At 37.3% G+C, this 14995-nt stretch overlaps 1 protein-coding gene across 1 annotated transcript; it reads left to right on the top strand.

The window, feature by feature from the left end:
• Window positions 1-2323: 2323 nt before the first annotated feature.
• On the top strand, window positions 2324-11875 carry si:ch211-156j16.1 (uncharacterized protein LOC564557 homolog). The gene is made up of 5 exons (XM_060881909.1): window positions 2324-2440; window positions 2541-2657; window positions 8723-9277; window positions 9434-9539; window positions 10558-11875. Exons 2-5 carry the CDS (start codon window positions 2594-2596, stop codon window positions 10562-10564), a joined length of 732 nt encoding a protein of 243 aa, XP_060737892.1. The 5' UTR covers window positions 2324-2440; window positions 2541-2593; the 3' UTR covers window positions 10565-11875.
• The last annotated feature ends 3120 nt before the right edge of the window (window positions 11876-14995 follow it).

Genomic DNA, 14995 nt, shown 5'->3' with positions numbered 1-14995 from the left:
GTTATGAGAGTGAAACTGCACTTCAAAAAAACCTTACAGTAATGTATATTGAATACAGGTTCTCATACATTGTAATCAGTTTGTATTTATTTTTTTTTTACTTTTTATTGCATATTTTTAATTTGTACTTAATTTTGATTGTAATTATAATGTTTCATGCCCTTCTACGGTCTGTTCTCAGGAGGTAAAACCAAAATATTAATTTCACTGTACCTAGATGCATATGACAATAAAAATCTTGAATCTTGAATCTATATTTAACATTTTGCTTTGATTGTCTAAAAATGTTTTTACAGATAATATTTGACATAGCTATTAGACAGGGTTGAAGACTTCATGCAGTGTTCTCTTCACATTTGCTGCAATTTGTTCTTGGCTTGCACTGAAGCAGTTCCAAACCAGATAGATTTGAGATGACAGTAAAATTGACTTAATAATGGCTGCAAAGACCATTCAAGAGAAGTCGTTCAGTTCTTGGTGACACAAAACTGTTTTTCATAGTAATGCACTTTTCAAAAACATATTTTATCTAGATTAGATATAAATATAGTGTGAACAGTAATGTCCTGATATATATGAACATTATATGCATATAGTATACACACATACACACAAAATGCTAGCATACACTTTTTTGATTGACTGTAATAGATTAAAGTGTCAGTAGTTGCGCAACATACAATAGTTGAAAGATTTTGATACTTTTTCTTTTTTGTTTTTCATCCTGATTAGTTCAAAATGGGGGGGCACGGTGGCTTAGTGGTTAGCACGTTTGCCTCACACCTCCAGGGTCGGGGTTCGATTCCCGCCTCCGCCTTGTGTGTGTGGAGTTTGCATGTTCTCCCCGTGCCTCGGGGGTTTCCTCCAGGTACTCCGGTTTCCTCCCCCAGTCCAAGACATGCATGGTAGGTTGATTGGCATCTCTGGAAAATTGTCCGTAGTGTGTGATTGCGTGAGTGAATGAGTGTGTGTGTGTGCCCTGCGATGGGTTGGCACTCCGTCCAGGGTGTATCCTGCCTTGATGCCCGATGACACCTGAGATAGGCACAGGCTCCCCGTGACCCGAGGTAGTTCGGATAAGCGGTAGAAAATGAGTGAGTGAGTGAGTGAGTAGTTCAAAATGCACATTATTTTCATTATAATTTTACTAAAAACAGTCCAGTCATATTATAATGTAGATATCTGTTCACAATGAGTGAATGGGGTCATGGGTTTTTTAAGGAGAATAGACCAGAAATTCTATGTTTATTCTTCATTCAAACAAAGTCACAAAGCCCCCCTGTAGGTCAGATGGATTTAAATAGGTGAAGATGAATGAGGAAATGAGGCAATGGCCCATGAACACTTCATCTGAATAACACTGGAAGTGAACTGTGATGTCATACTGTGACAAATGGCCTTTTCTGTGTGTTTTGTTTGCCCCTGGAAGAGACCTTTCCTATATAATATCCTTCTAGTTGCCTACATCTGGAATCACAGCCAAGACATTTGTTCACCTTTCATTTTCTTATTAAATTATCAGACGTAAAATTTCTGCCGCACTGTAAATCGAACGCATTTAGTTACTTGTAGGAACATGTGCCTTTATGAGGTCTGTAACATCAGATTAAATCAGATTAATCTGTGTGTGTGTGTGTGTGTGTGTGTGTGTGTGTGTGTTCATGATTTTAGTACTTGATGGACACCAAATTCCTAACCTAAATTGACAAGAGTATTTGACAATTAAAAGTCAAATCTAATCTAAATGTAGCATTGCATGTATTGGTTGTGTTAAGAATTCTATTAGTAGATGTAACAGATAAGATTACAGATCAGATCAAATTATTTTTTGTTGAGTTCACTGAACCTGAGTGAACATTACAATATTACAGTGGATGACCAGTAGGTGGCACCATCAATGCTCTGTTGTCTTTAACCCTATCTAAAACACACACACACACACACACACACACACACACACACACACACACACACACACACACACACACACACACACACACACACACAAACTCTAAAGTGTGGGGTTTTAATATGAGGGTTAATAAAGAGTGGGGTTCTAATATGAGTATTAATATCCTATCTATCCATGTATGTATGTATGTATCTATCTATCTATCTATCTATCTATCTATCTATCTATCTATCTATCTATCTATCTATCTATCTATCTATCTATCTATCTATCCAATTATATATGTATTTGTTAATCTATAAGACTGCATCTAGATTCACGGTTTGTCCTGGTCACTGTGTGAATATGGTGTGAACTGAGAGTTAAGGGAGTGTGAGAGCGTCTCACTTACTGAGTTAAAGAAGGCACAAGGGGCAGGACCACCTAACACGTGTGCCCAACCCCCATTTCCATCCTCTAAACACACACACTGTTCCTCACACACCCTCTTTCTCTTTGACTTTTTTCCAGTGTCTCTCAGAACTCTAGGTGCTGCTACTGCTTCCCCTCTCTCTCGTCTCTTTCTCACACTCTCTCTATTCATCTCCATTCTGTGTAAGATAACATCTGCCTCTGACACTTCCAGCAGATTCAGGAGTTCCAAGAGATTCAGCAAGTTTCATTCAGAAATCTGAAGACATCATGAAGTTGGAACTGCTGCTGCTGTTTGCCCTGGCTGGGTCTTTTTGTACCATCACGCATGCAAGTAAGTCAACACACACACACACACACACACACACACACACACACACACACACACACACACACACACACACACACACAGTACACTTTCTATCATTAATTCCTTAACCTTTATGCCATATGCTTTTTTTCATGTTCTGCCTGCCTATGCACACACACACACACACACACACACACACACACACACACACACACACACACACACACACACACACACACACTCAGACCTGTTACTCCTGAATGTAAAAGTTTCTTCTTCTTCTTCTTCTTCTTCTTCTTCTTCTTCTTCTTCTTCTTCTTCTTCTTCTTTCAAGAAGAGGTATTCCATTCAGAAACCTCCAGCTCTTTTTCTTTGACTCAACCATTCTCTGCACATCCCACAATATTGGCCTGTTCAGTAGTTAAAAGTTTAAAAACATTATTACTTTTGTAATCCCCTAAACAATAATGAAAGTTTCCTTTAATGAAACTACGTTACTTGTTAGAAGTGATAAAGCCACAGATTATGTCATGTGCCTTTACTCTCTCTCTCTCTCTCTCTCTCTCTCTCTCTCTCTCTCTCTCTCTCTCTCTCTCTCTCTCTCACTCTCTCTCTCTTTCTCTCTCTTTTGAGGCACTTTTAAGTATATGATGTAATGGTGCTATGCATCTTGGCTCAGTTTTTACAGGGAGATCTCTCTTTATTTTTTCTCTGTCTGGGCAGGGTCATGTGAGTATATTAATAGATGTGGCACTATATTTAAGAATAGCATTTGGTGTTCAGTGAACAGGCTGGTCAGACTTTTCGTCTCGAGTTCTGAAAGCCTGTGTGTGTGTGTGTGTGTGTGTGTGTGTGTGTGTGTGTGTGTGTGTGTGTGTGTGTGTGTGTGTGTGTGAGAGAGAGAGAGAGAGAGAGAGAGAGAGAGAGAGAGAGAGATACTCAAATTATGCCCATGCAGGGCGGGTACCCCTGCCTTATGTTTCTTACTCCACTCCTACATGTCACCATCTTTGGCAGGGTATCAAGCTCTCACCCCCACAGGGTCTTGTGTGTACGTGTTATTTTTAAAATGCGTGCAACCATTAATGACATGTCAAGTGCCTGTTACAATCTTAATAACCTAGCATGACAAACAAACTCGTACTAAAAAGATGTCTTACAGCTTTCTCTACTTCTGCACACATTTTGTGTTAACAAAGCTGTCAGACTTATCAATAATCATTTGTACTTATCTACAATTATCTGCTGTAAAAGTGCCAATAAAGACCTTAATGATGCTCAGCTGTAATATTATAACCATTCCATTCCTATTCATTGGAGTTTGTAATGAGAGAGAAAAATCTCTTGGATCTATAATTTATACTAATAATGTTTAATGAATATTAAGTAGATATGAAAGAGCTATTTGAAAGTAGGTATAGGTATTAAATTTGGGAAAAAAGTAATTGAATGTAAAGTGAATTATTGTTTATGTGTAGACACATCATAACTGTGGCCAATGATCACTAATATTAAGCTTTTAGCACTGATTATTTAGTATAATTGTGGGCACAAATATTTGCACCAGTTTCACTAGTTAGCATTTTTCTTGTTTCTCAGAATAAAATACTGTAAAGATACATTTATGTTGTCTAATATATAGTGTAAATGTGCTTTGAAACAGTTATGCACCTCATCATGGTTTCAGTACAACTAAAAGCAGAAAGCGTACCTCTGAGAACACGTACTTGGTACCTTAAAGTCTCAAGTTCCTTGCCTAGTCTTTTCTTTTCAATATAAATACAGAAAAAATACAGTCAGTGTTTATATATTCAGTACATTAATCTGAACATGGCGAAAAAAAGTGGTGTAGTTTAACAGCAAATGTGTGCAGTCATTAATGTGTTTCCTGATCTCATAAGAACTTCTCTCAACAGATGAGAGCTGATATGTGGTTGATAAAAAAAATAAATTAGAAGAAAAGATAGAAACACTAACCATCCCTAATCCTAAACTTATCCCTGACTATTCATAGGCACTGAGTCATGTAAATTGTTATACATTTATTGAGCTAAATGTACAAGTCTGAATAACAAATAAATGTGGTATATTGTTGCATGTCATACAAATACTTTATATAATAGCTTAGTTTTTAATTTTTAGTTTTTAATGTAAGAGTTTAATTTTTGACTGACATTATTAGTGAGCTCTCTCTCTCTCTCTCTCTCTCTCTCTCTCTCTCTCTCTCTCTCTCTCTCTCTACCACTTTCTGAACTTTTCTGTGTATATAGAGCAGAAAGATGCTGAATTAATTCATACTTCCATAGATCTGCATATGTTATAACATCCAGATGATGAATTGTTGCACCATTGGACCTGATGGAGTACTTGTGTATTAAGAACAACTTTCACACCACTGTAACATCTTTTGGCTGTCTTCACTCTAATATGATGTGTGTGTGTGTGTGTGTGTGTGTGGGAGTATGTACAGTTTTATGAGAGTTTCTGTGCCTCCCCAACACAAAAACACATTCCAGGTTTACATTTCCCTCATGCACACAGCTCAGATTGAGAAGACATGATCTTAACCCCTAACACACACACACAATCATTACAAATTTGCAGTGCCCTCTGATTGTGATGTTGATGGATGTGATTCTCTCTCTCTCTCTCTCTCTCTCTCTCTCTCTCTCTCTCTCTCTCTCTCTCTCTCTCTCTCTCCATCCCTCCCCTCTGTGTAGTCTCTATTTTCCCTTTTATGGTACTTTTTCTTTTAGCTGTAGGGAAATTTTCAGTCTTGGTCATGGTTACTCATTTTGTAGGTTGGGCATGCTGATTTTTTATCTCACACACACACACCCACTCTCCATCATCTCATACAACCGTTGCCATGTGATATTCTGTGGCTTGAGGCCATAAATGAACCCTATACCCTTTTAACACTGTTACACATCCCTGCTATTTCTACAGTCTGCCTGCCTTGTGTACCAGTACTACGCTGTCTCCTCTGTGTCTCTGCTTCTTACCACCTTACCACTCATACTCCTTAAGCTGCTTCTGCTGTCCATGTCCTACAGCTGTGCTGCCACGCCTAGAACACAACTCACTAAGGCTGTGTGTAAGAGATTATGTGTGTGCGTAAGAGAGAGAGAGAGAGAGAGAGAGAGAGAGAGAAGGAAGGGAGGGTTAGTACGATACATTTTAATTATACACCACATTTAAAGTTTCACGTTCATTGACCAAAGTGCACAAATTGGTTTGGTTTTCAATTATTTAACACACACCCATGCAAAAACTATTATACGCTGACAGCTCATTCAAATTTATACAAGAGCTCATGGATATGTGCTTTTTCTTTTATTTTAAAGGTTTTGATCACAAACACAAAAAGAAAAGGGCACAACTAACGTCACATAGACTTGATTGCGAAAGCATGATTGAGAGCGAGAGAACAGATTACTCTCTTTTGCTTCACTCCTTGCCACTTTTCTCTGAGTCTGTATTTGTGTATGTGTGTACAATCATGGCTGTGTGTGTAGATGTTGTTGCAGTGGTAGGAAACTATACTCAAGGCTAATTGTTGGAGTCCACGACGTAATGAGGCAATTGTTAAGAATGTCTGTTAGGCATAAAGCACACACACACACACACACACTATGACACACTAACAACATATCCCTACCATCTCTCTCTCTCTCTCTCTCTCTCTCTCTCTCGCTCTCTCTCCCCCTCTCACTCTGAACAAACAGGACACAAAGTTCTTTACTCATGGTCCATCCCTCCTAGTCAAGTCTGTGTGTGTTTTTGTACCAGTCTGCTGCTAATGGTGGTTTTGACTAAATGCCTGCGTTGCCTGCAGTGATAAAGATAGAATAAATGCCTTCTCCTGCACAAATGCCTTGGCAGAACAATAGAATACTCCTGAAGAAAAGGGCATTTAGAACAAAAAAATGACATCATGTTCGAGAGCAGTGTGATGTTAAAATTGGTTTTGTGCATTTAGGTTACTACACTGTATTATCTGAGACTAAAAAAAAACACATTTACTGTAAATGCCTAAAAAAATCTATAATTATAACCTACTATGATATATATAACACTCATTGGGAGATGACACACTGTTACATAAAAATAGTTTGTGCATACTAAACATCATACTGTTGCCTTACCTTTGGTTGCTGACATGATATCCTTTGTTGATTGATTATGATTGATTCAGATGCAATTAAGTACTAAGTGTCTGTTCAGTGCATTAGGACATCCACTGGTAAAGACTCCAATGAATTCTATTACAATTTAGTAGATCTATTACATCCACTTACACCAAAGCTAAATAGGTCCATGTTTTTAAAAAAGGAGAAGTTCTTGAAATCAAATAAAATATATGCTAACCAATTACAGTTCATGGAAACTGAGCTGAGCTATCTGAATGAGCACTATCTCTTACGCTTATCATGTGAAAGTAATCATAGCTGAAAAGGCCACTACAAAAAATCTTTCTGCAGTTCTGGGTTTTTCCTTGGGACAGGGCAGCACAAACAATCCTACTATCTACAAAACACACATACACACACACACACACACACACACACACACACACACCACACCCCCAGTGAGCTTATTCAAGTGTTGATACCGATATCTTAGTAAACTATTTATAAAGCCTGCACATTTGCAGAGACAGAAGTATAAATCAGCCCAAAGCAGCACCACAGCCATTTTGACATATACACTATATAAACTATATAAATTTTTATACATTCATTAGCAGCATAAAGTGTAGCTCTTGTTCAACTGCAACTTTGTGGATAAAATTCTATACCTCTAGCTTAAAGCAATGGTCTTGGTGATCACTAGTCAGGGATGTTATTGTAAAGGGTGGTTCCCTCACACATATGGGCTCCAGCTGGGTTTTTAATGCTAAGAACTGTGATAGTAAAAGATACTGGGAATACACTTGCGGTGCAGTTCAGTTTAAAGGGTGAGAGGTTTTAATTATGAATCTGAAATTATTTCCTCCCAAGGAACTTGTGCTTCTTCCCAGCTCCATCTAAAGGAAGTGAGGTGACATGTTTGGTATGAGTGATGACGCATGCGGGATATGAGCTTGTCAGGGAGGGGTTTAGGAGGGACTTTGCCTTGGAGGTGTGGATAGGAGATTCTGTGTGTGTGTGCCTGTGTGTATGTGCTTTGTGTTATTTTAACAGAGACAGTTTGTGTCCGAAAATATTGACTCATCAGTCTACCACTCCAACTACCAGAGCAAGAGCAGGCACATATGTGCCTGTGTGTGAGGCACACAAAAATAAGATCTACAGCTGAACACAGGCAGAGATGTAGCACTGTATAACACATTAACCCTTGTATGATGTTCGTATTTTTGTTAGTCAGCCAGTGTTCGTGGGTCTGGTGGACCCGCTGCATTTTTGGGTTTTTAATTCAACACAATCAAAAATTTTATGTTAAAATACTCTACAGATGTTTACTTCATCCCAATTACAAGCAAATTAAACAGCATATATGGTTAATATTTGTCCTTTACCTTTATTACATCACATTTTTAATTAAAGTGCTACTCGTTTTTTGTTGTTTTTTAATAAAATATAATAATAAAAAAAAGAAAATCAAATTGAATCAAGTTATGAGTGGGAAAAAAATCAACAAATTTACAAGGAAGCAAAGTTTTTCAAAACTATTGATGTTTATGAATATGGGTCCCACAGACCCGACAACATACAAGGGTTAAGTCACCCAAAAACCTGTTCATAAGTCCATAAATAGCTTTCTGTATTGGATAATAAACTGCCTGATATGGTAGTTTGGAAAAACCAAAACAAACAAACAAATAAACTCATCTAATATGCAAATTAAAAACATACATAATATGTGTCTACCTCTTTATATCTTCATGATTCTTGGTCTTCATTTGCATACTGAAACATCTATGAACTCACACTCAAAACAATGAAGGAAAAAAGCATGACAAAGTAAAAGATATAATCATAAAAACACCATTTTTAACACATTCAATTGAGAATCCATTGATTCATTTTTTAAAATGCTGTATAAGCCATAACATTTCTACATTTGTTGGCTTTCCTTTCAAACAGGTACTCTTGTGGTACCTTCAGAAGTGTACCTGCAAACGACGACAGGGGATACTGTGTCCACCAAGGCTACAGACACAATAAGTGAGGGGAAAGATGCTTTAGATGCAGCTGTCACCGAAGCATTACCATCAGAAGAAGCACCAGCTGATACTGAAGTTGCTGTACAGAAAACAGAGGCACCATCACCTCATAGTGAAGTTCCTGAGAAGAGCACAGAGGCATCAAGTCATAATGAAGGTCTTGTAACTGAAACAGTGGGACCATCATTTCCTAATGAAGCTACAGTGGAGCAAACAGAAGCGACATTAGCTCATACTGAAACTTCTGCAGAAAAGCCAGAAACAACAGCAGGAGTTACAGAAAGTCCAGCAGAAAACACGATGGCAGAGGAGACTGCAGAAACAGAAAGTACACCTGAAATGGAACCTGAGGCAACTAAAAAATCTGAAGTTTCTGAAACAACGCTGATAGACACAGCTGTTGAGCCAGGATTAAAAACTGACCCCCATGTGATTGAAACAGAGAAAGATGAGGTGGAAGTGGAGGACTCAGATGGTAAGATATTTACATAGACTTACATCATCTGACAGATGCTATTATGTTACGCCATCATGCTATTATGTTACGTTTGTGCTTTATTATCTCTCATACACATGTGTACTAACATTAGTTACTCTTTTTACAAATCTATATTTTTCTTTCTCTCTGTAGGTATGAGCACTGGTCAAGTGGTGGGCATTGTGTTTGGTGCACTGGTTTCTGTGGTCATCATCATTGCAGTGATTGTCGTGGTGGTCAGGAGGATGGGACAATACTCGTAAGTGCACCAGCTACATCATGGTTTTGTGGAAACACATGTAATTGCTGTCCTACCATTTTTGAATTTCCAAGTGGTGCAATGGTTATATTTGTTCATCAATTATCTGGGGATTGTAGGCATATATAACCCTGATCTCAGGGTGGTAGGGGCTTATATTTCTATTTACATTTATGGAATGTATCCTTTGTCCAAAAGAACTTCTAGAAATGCTTCGTCAAAACATAGCCTCATGCTAGTACAAATAAGCTACAGAGCACACTAAGCTAAAGAACAAATTAGTACACAAAAGAAAACAGAAGAACAAGTTAAATTTTACCCCTAACAGACAGAAAGACATTAGCCAGTTGAAGCATATACACAGTCACTATACATTTTTATAAGCCACAGTATGTCGAGGAGGAAGCATGTGTTAACTTTTCCCTTCTGATGCTGGTAGCTGTCATTTTATATGGGCGAGCTGAATGAATAGTTTGGGGGAAATGGGGTGAACATCCAAAAACTAAGAAATGGAAACATTTGCATGCTATGTGCTAGTAGGCTAAATGAGGAGCTTCATTCATTAGCCATTACCATCACCTGCGTAACAAATGGGTCCTCATAACTGTAAACACTTGAACAGCAGACATATTGTGTTCCCTAAAGTACTTTGCTTAGAACATAATTATGCACCAAACTGCAGCCATTAGCCTGTGCACATGGAGCAGCAACATAACTTGTACAAGACATTTGTGTTACTAACACTAATTGAACTTTAATGTGGATGTAATGGCAATAATTTTGGGGTAATATTGATAACAAAACATTAATAAGCATAAATGAGTTATGATTATTAAGATGCATATTCAATCTTTTTTTTTTTTCCTTTGATTCATTTTAAATTCTTGTCTAATTCTGACAAGGTAAGGGGAAGTATGAAAGATAATTTGTGTGAACATGAGTGTGTGTGTTTCTGTTTATGGTATGTGTACCTCATTTACTCAAACTAATGTTCTTCACATTTTGTTGCTCTTTTTAGCCCATGAAAAGGAAGGCAGTATGACAGGAAGAAAAGAAGAAGAAGTTCTGGAAATTCTGAACTACTGAACTGATGTAATTTCCTGTCATTAAATAAGCAAGCTAGGAGCACTCAACAATTCTAACAATCAAGAACTATTAGGACAGCATCCTGCCTACTCCCAACCTTAGCCATTTGGACACTCTGCCCTTCCCCCATCACTGTACACCATACCCCACCTGCCCCACCCAAATTACCTATAACTCCCAACACTGCCAAAGATTAAGACAGGGAATAAAGAAGGAAGAATTGGAGTGTGCCAAATATAGGGTTAACACATCTGGGTTTTATGAGGACTTAATTAACAAACACATTAACAACCAACAAATACAAAAAAAAACACTAAAATTTCTTTTTAAATAATGGCGAGGGATGAGGTAAAGTATGGAAATGCGAAACAGTACAATGTGTAAATAACACATAAATTGTCATAACTCAACAGCCTTAACCTTCTCTCTTTTTTTATTCATTCTATGTTTCTAAAGCATTCATGCACACACACTAGCAGTCCTTGAATCTGTATGCACATTTAGTTTCTTGTAGCATGACAACATTAACATCCTGCAGTAGTATGACGCATAAAAGACAACTTATAACCAGATTATAGACAGATTATAAATGAACTGTAACCTGTTGTAAGATGTCCCAAGCAGATTCTGTCAGGACAAATTGGTCTTTTATGCTATCTTTTATGCATATAAAACCTTGACAGAACATTAACAGAAAGGCTAGCAGCTCTCATCATTTTCTATGTCCAACTCTTTCAGTTCATTAATGTGAATTTGAATTGACGTGGCTGCTCTTAACAGACTCCCTTTTAGCAGTAATCACATCATATTTACTTTGCTTTACAGTATAAGGCCAGTGTGAATGCTGCTCAAAGTTTTAAAACCAGAGTAATTCTTGGAAATTTTGTTCAATCTGGAAAACATTTAGGAACCTTAGAGACACTCGGTCTCATCAGCCTTTTACATCATGTGGTCTGGCTACCAGACTTGTGTGTTAACCTCAGGTTCACTGGACTAGAAGTGGCTCTTTTTGCTGTGTAATTAAGGGGTGTGTGATTTGCTGTGCTTGCTTTAATATGTGCACTGACTGACAAACAATGTTCAATGTAAAAGGGTTTGAGACACTGCAACTATTTGCAACGATGCCTTTTTTATGCTTAGCCTATATGCCAGATCCTCACTTTACAGTCTGCTGTCTGTCATTTTATTTAATTGCAGTGTTTTTTCCTTTTTGAATGTTCATACTGTTTCAATAAAAAAGTGAAAATTGATATTTTGTCATTACATATGTTACTAAAAGCTGTCTGTTATGTGAGCTTGAGCAATTTTCTAATGAAGTTTTTCTATATAAATAAATATAGTGAAAGTTGTCAGGTAACAGTGTAAATACATGTATTAATAACACGCTACTGTTATTACTGTTATTCTGCTAATTATCACTGGTATCACATCATAACCAGGTCTTTCATTTTGTTGTCCCCGTCTTTCTGTACCTACGTGGTGTATAATTGGTCAGTCAAGTAATGTGAGGCACATAACGCTGGCACTTGTGTGTGCGTTTCCATGTGGTTTTAGGCGGCAGCCCAGCTCGCCTCTCTCTGGCTGTGAACAATGGGGCTCTTATAGCACTGAGTCTCAGTCAGACCCTTAGCTTCTGTGTATAGGTGCCATGAAGAAATTCTGTTCTGTATTCAGACGGGTGGGACACTTCCTGCTCGTGCACTATAACACACATGATGACAAGAGATGGGAAAACAAAGAGCAATTTATGCACATAGATCAGAGATCATAAAGTTAGAGATAGGGCATAGTATAATGTATCAGTAACACTGAAGTAATCAGTTTACACATTAATCCAGGCTGATATTTTATGTTGAAAAGATATATTTATATTTATTTATATCTGTATGGGAGAACTGGTGAACTTGTTCTCTCTCTTCAATCTCTTCTACACACACACATTCAAATACTTACAGATAAACTTGACACAGACTCCCTTTGAACTACTTGTATATTAATCTTTGAATGCAGAGTCACTATGGTCAGGTTAACTGCAGAGTCTAAAACAAAGAAAGATCGAAAACTACCTCCCTTCCTTTGTATACATTGACACACACACACACAGGCACAGGTTGAAGATGCAGCTCGAGATGGATCATGACTGACTGGAGTGAAGAATAGTTTGGAATCAGGATGAATCAGGTGACAAATGAGTTCAACTCCTGCCTTTAATGACTGAACCTGGGCAAACATTACATAGACACTGATGAGGGGTTTTAATTCACCAGACAAAAGTGATCAGAAAGAAATTGTGAGAACATTGAGGCAAGAAAAAATCATATGCTATTCACGTGATTTTGTAATTAATATAGGATTATGTAAAAAAAAAAAAGTGAAGGTTCAATGTTAGGATGTTAAGCCTTAAAATAGCAATTTGGACATGTGACCTCACAAGTAAACATAAGTAACCTCATATTAATAATAAAAATTGCACTGACAGCATTATGTTCATTTATATAATTCCTATTACTCTGTATTGATTTATAAAAGTGAACTCAAACTACACCAACAAAAGATCTCTCACAAAATAACACAACCAGTGTTTTTCCTTTAATTTGCATTCCATCTGTATATAATACTTGATTAAGGCCTTAATGTAGGTCTGAAGAGTTCATGTCTAAACACACACACACTCCAAAAAAATAAAATAAATAAATCACGCACGGCTACAGTATGTCTTTCCAACTGCCATTAGGATCACATTCATATTGAAAGAACCTGTTGTTAGGGTATCTAAACTCAGCACAGAAACTGTAGTGACTACTGATTGGAGCTTGAAGATGCCAAAAAGACAATTTTCACATTGAGGAGTTAAGAGCTCAGACACACTGGAACAGGCTAAACAGGATATCTTGTTGCTCCGCTGACATTATGAATTCAATGAGTGCACTGTATGTTGGAAGGTAACAGTATGTCTAGGTTTGAAACAGATGCAGACTTTTTTTTTTCCACCAGTAAACACAAGGCATGATTATCAAAAGGAAAAGAAAATTCATCAGAGCTGTATACGGTAGACAGAAATGAAACTTCTGTACTGTTACAATGCTTGATCAAAGATCTCAGTCAAGATTTTCGGAAGCAGAGATGAAATGCAAACAAGCCAAATTGTCACCAGTTGTGGACAAATGCATGGGGCATGTACTGGGGTGTCAAGCCTTTTACCCAGTACTGTGGTTATGTGTTATATAGACAAGTGATGCTGGGATTTTATATTATGCAGTTATTAAAACTAAATTTTATGGCATACAATGTTTTTTCATCCAATTAGCAAACTTAGCAAAGTTACTTGTTCTTATCCCTTGTGTTCTGTTCACTACTTAGCAATGTACTGTTCGTGAGTTATGTTGACTTGGGCAGTTGAGACAGGTACAGCTATGTTTTTGGAAAAGACATAAACAGTTTTGTTTTGGTAAAGACATAGAAAACAACTTATCATTCCTAGGGATGCTCCTACTCTGTCTTATTTTCAGGTTAAATTGCCCAATCATAATCTGTGTAATATAAAATTTCTTTATTTAAAGTATGGTGTTATAGAGCGAATTTGGTTGAAAAGACTATTATAGTGATCGCTTGCAAATGATGCAACCCATATAAAGACAAATTGTCAAAAAGACTCAAGATATTGAGGACTGTTTGTCAGCTCTGGTTTGGTTTTAAACTTCAGATTATCACCTCCATCTGGTTCTATTTACCCGAAACAGAATTAATACGTCAGTAAACTCTTGATGCCAGTTCTTTTCTTTTTATGGCGCAGTACTGTGTTGTGCTTGGTTGTTGTTTCACTTTTTGTTGGTTCTTAATTTGCTTATTTTACTTGTTGTTTAATCTGTACATGTTGGTATGCTCATTATTATTGTTCGCTAACAGTGTGAACACATCAGACCGTTGAACATAATGTGCTCTAAAGCGTTATAAATACAGATACAAGTATTAGATACGAATATGAAGCACATTATTAATTTTTGTCGTTATTAAGTTTGTCAGATTCAGATCTGGTTGTGTTTTTTAGGTGTGCTCTGCTAAGGTGCATTGTTTTGTTTTGTCTTGCTCACAAGACAAAGACCAAAAAAATAAAAAAATATTTGATCGTTCTACTTGTTTTGTTTCAAAAGCATGTCTACCCATTAATTGAAATATGCTTTATAATATCAGCCAAATAAAGTAAACTCATTCTTGCACCATTGGCTTTCTACTGCTACCTGAGAAATGATATCTGATTGTAAAGAATGTCTGAGTAGTCTGTGAATGTGTATATGGCTATGTGAATCTCTCTCTCTCGCTGCTTCTCACTTTAATGGTAAGTGCTGCATTGTGGGATGCGGCTGGATCGT

Source organism: Tachysurus vachellii, chromosome 11, assembly GCF_030014155.1.
Source record: "Tachysurus vachellii isolate PV-2020 chromosome 11, HZAU_Pvac_v1, whole genome shotgun sequence".
Classification (NCBI taxonomy): domain Eukaryota; kingdom Metazoa; phylum Chordata; class Actinopteri; order Siluriformes; family Bagridae; genus Tachysurus; species Tachysurus vachellii.
This window is presented reverse-complemented; position numbering and strand designations above follow the sequence as displayed.

What these genes read in the sequence shown, in the direction of transcription:
- si:ch211-156j16.1 (XM_060881909.1), top strand. Translation starts at nt 2,594, where the DNA reads ATGAAGTTGGAACTGCTGCTGCTGTTTGCCCTGGCTGGGTCTTTTTGT. An exon ending in TTGTACCATCACGCATGCAA is followed by an intron (nt 2,658 to 8,722) that starts GTAAGTCAACAC and finishes CCTTTCAAACAG; the next exon opens with GTACTCTTGTGGTACCTTCA. An exon ending in GGAAGTGGAGGACTCAGATG is followed by an intron (nt 9,278 to 9,433) that starts GTAAGATATTTA and finishes TTCTCTCTGTAG; the next exon opens with GTATGAGCACTGGTCAAGTG.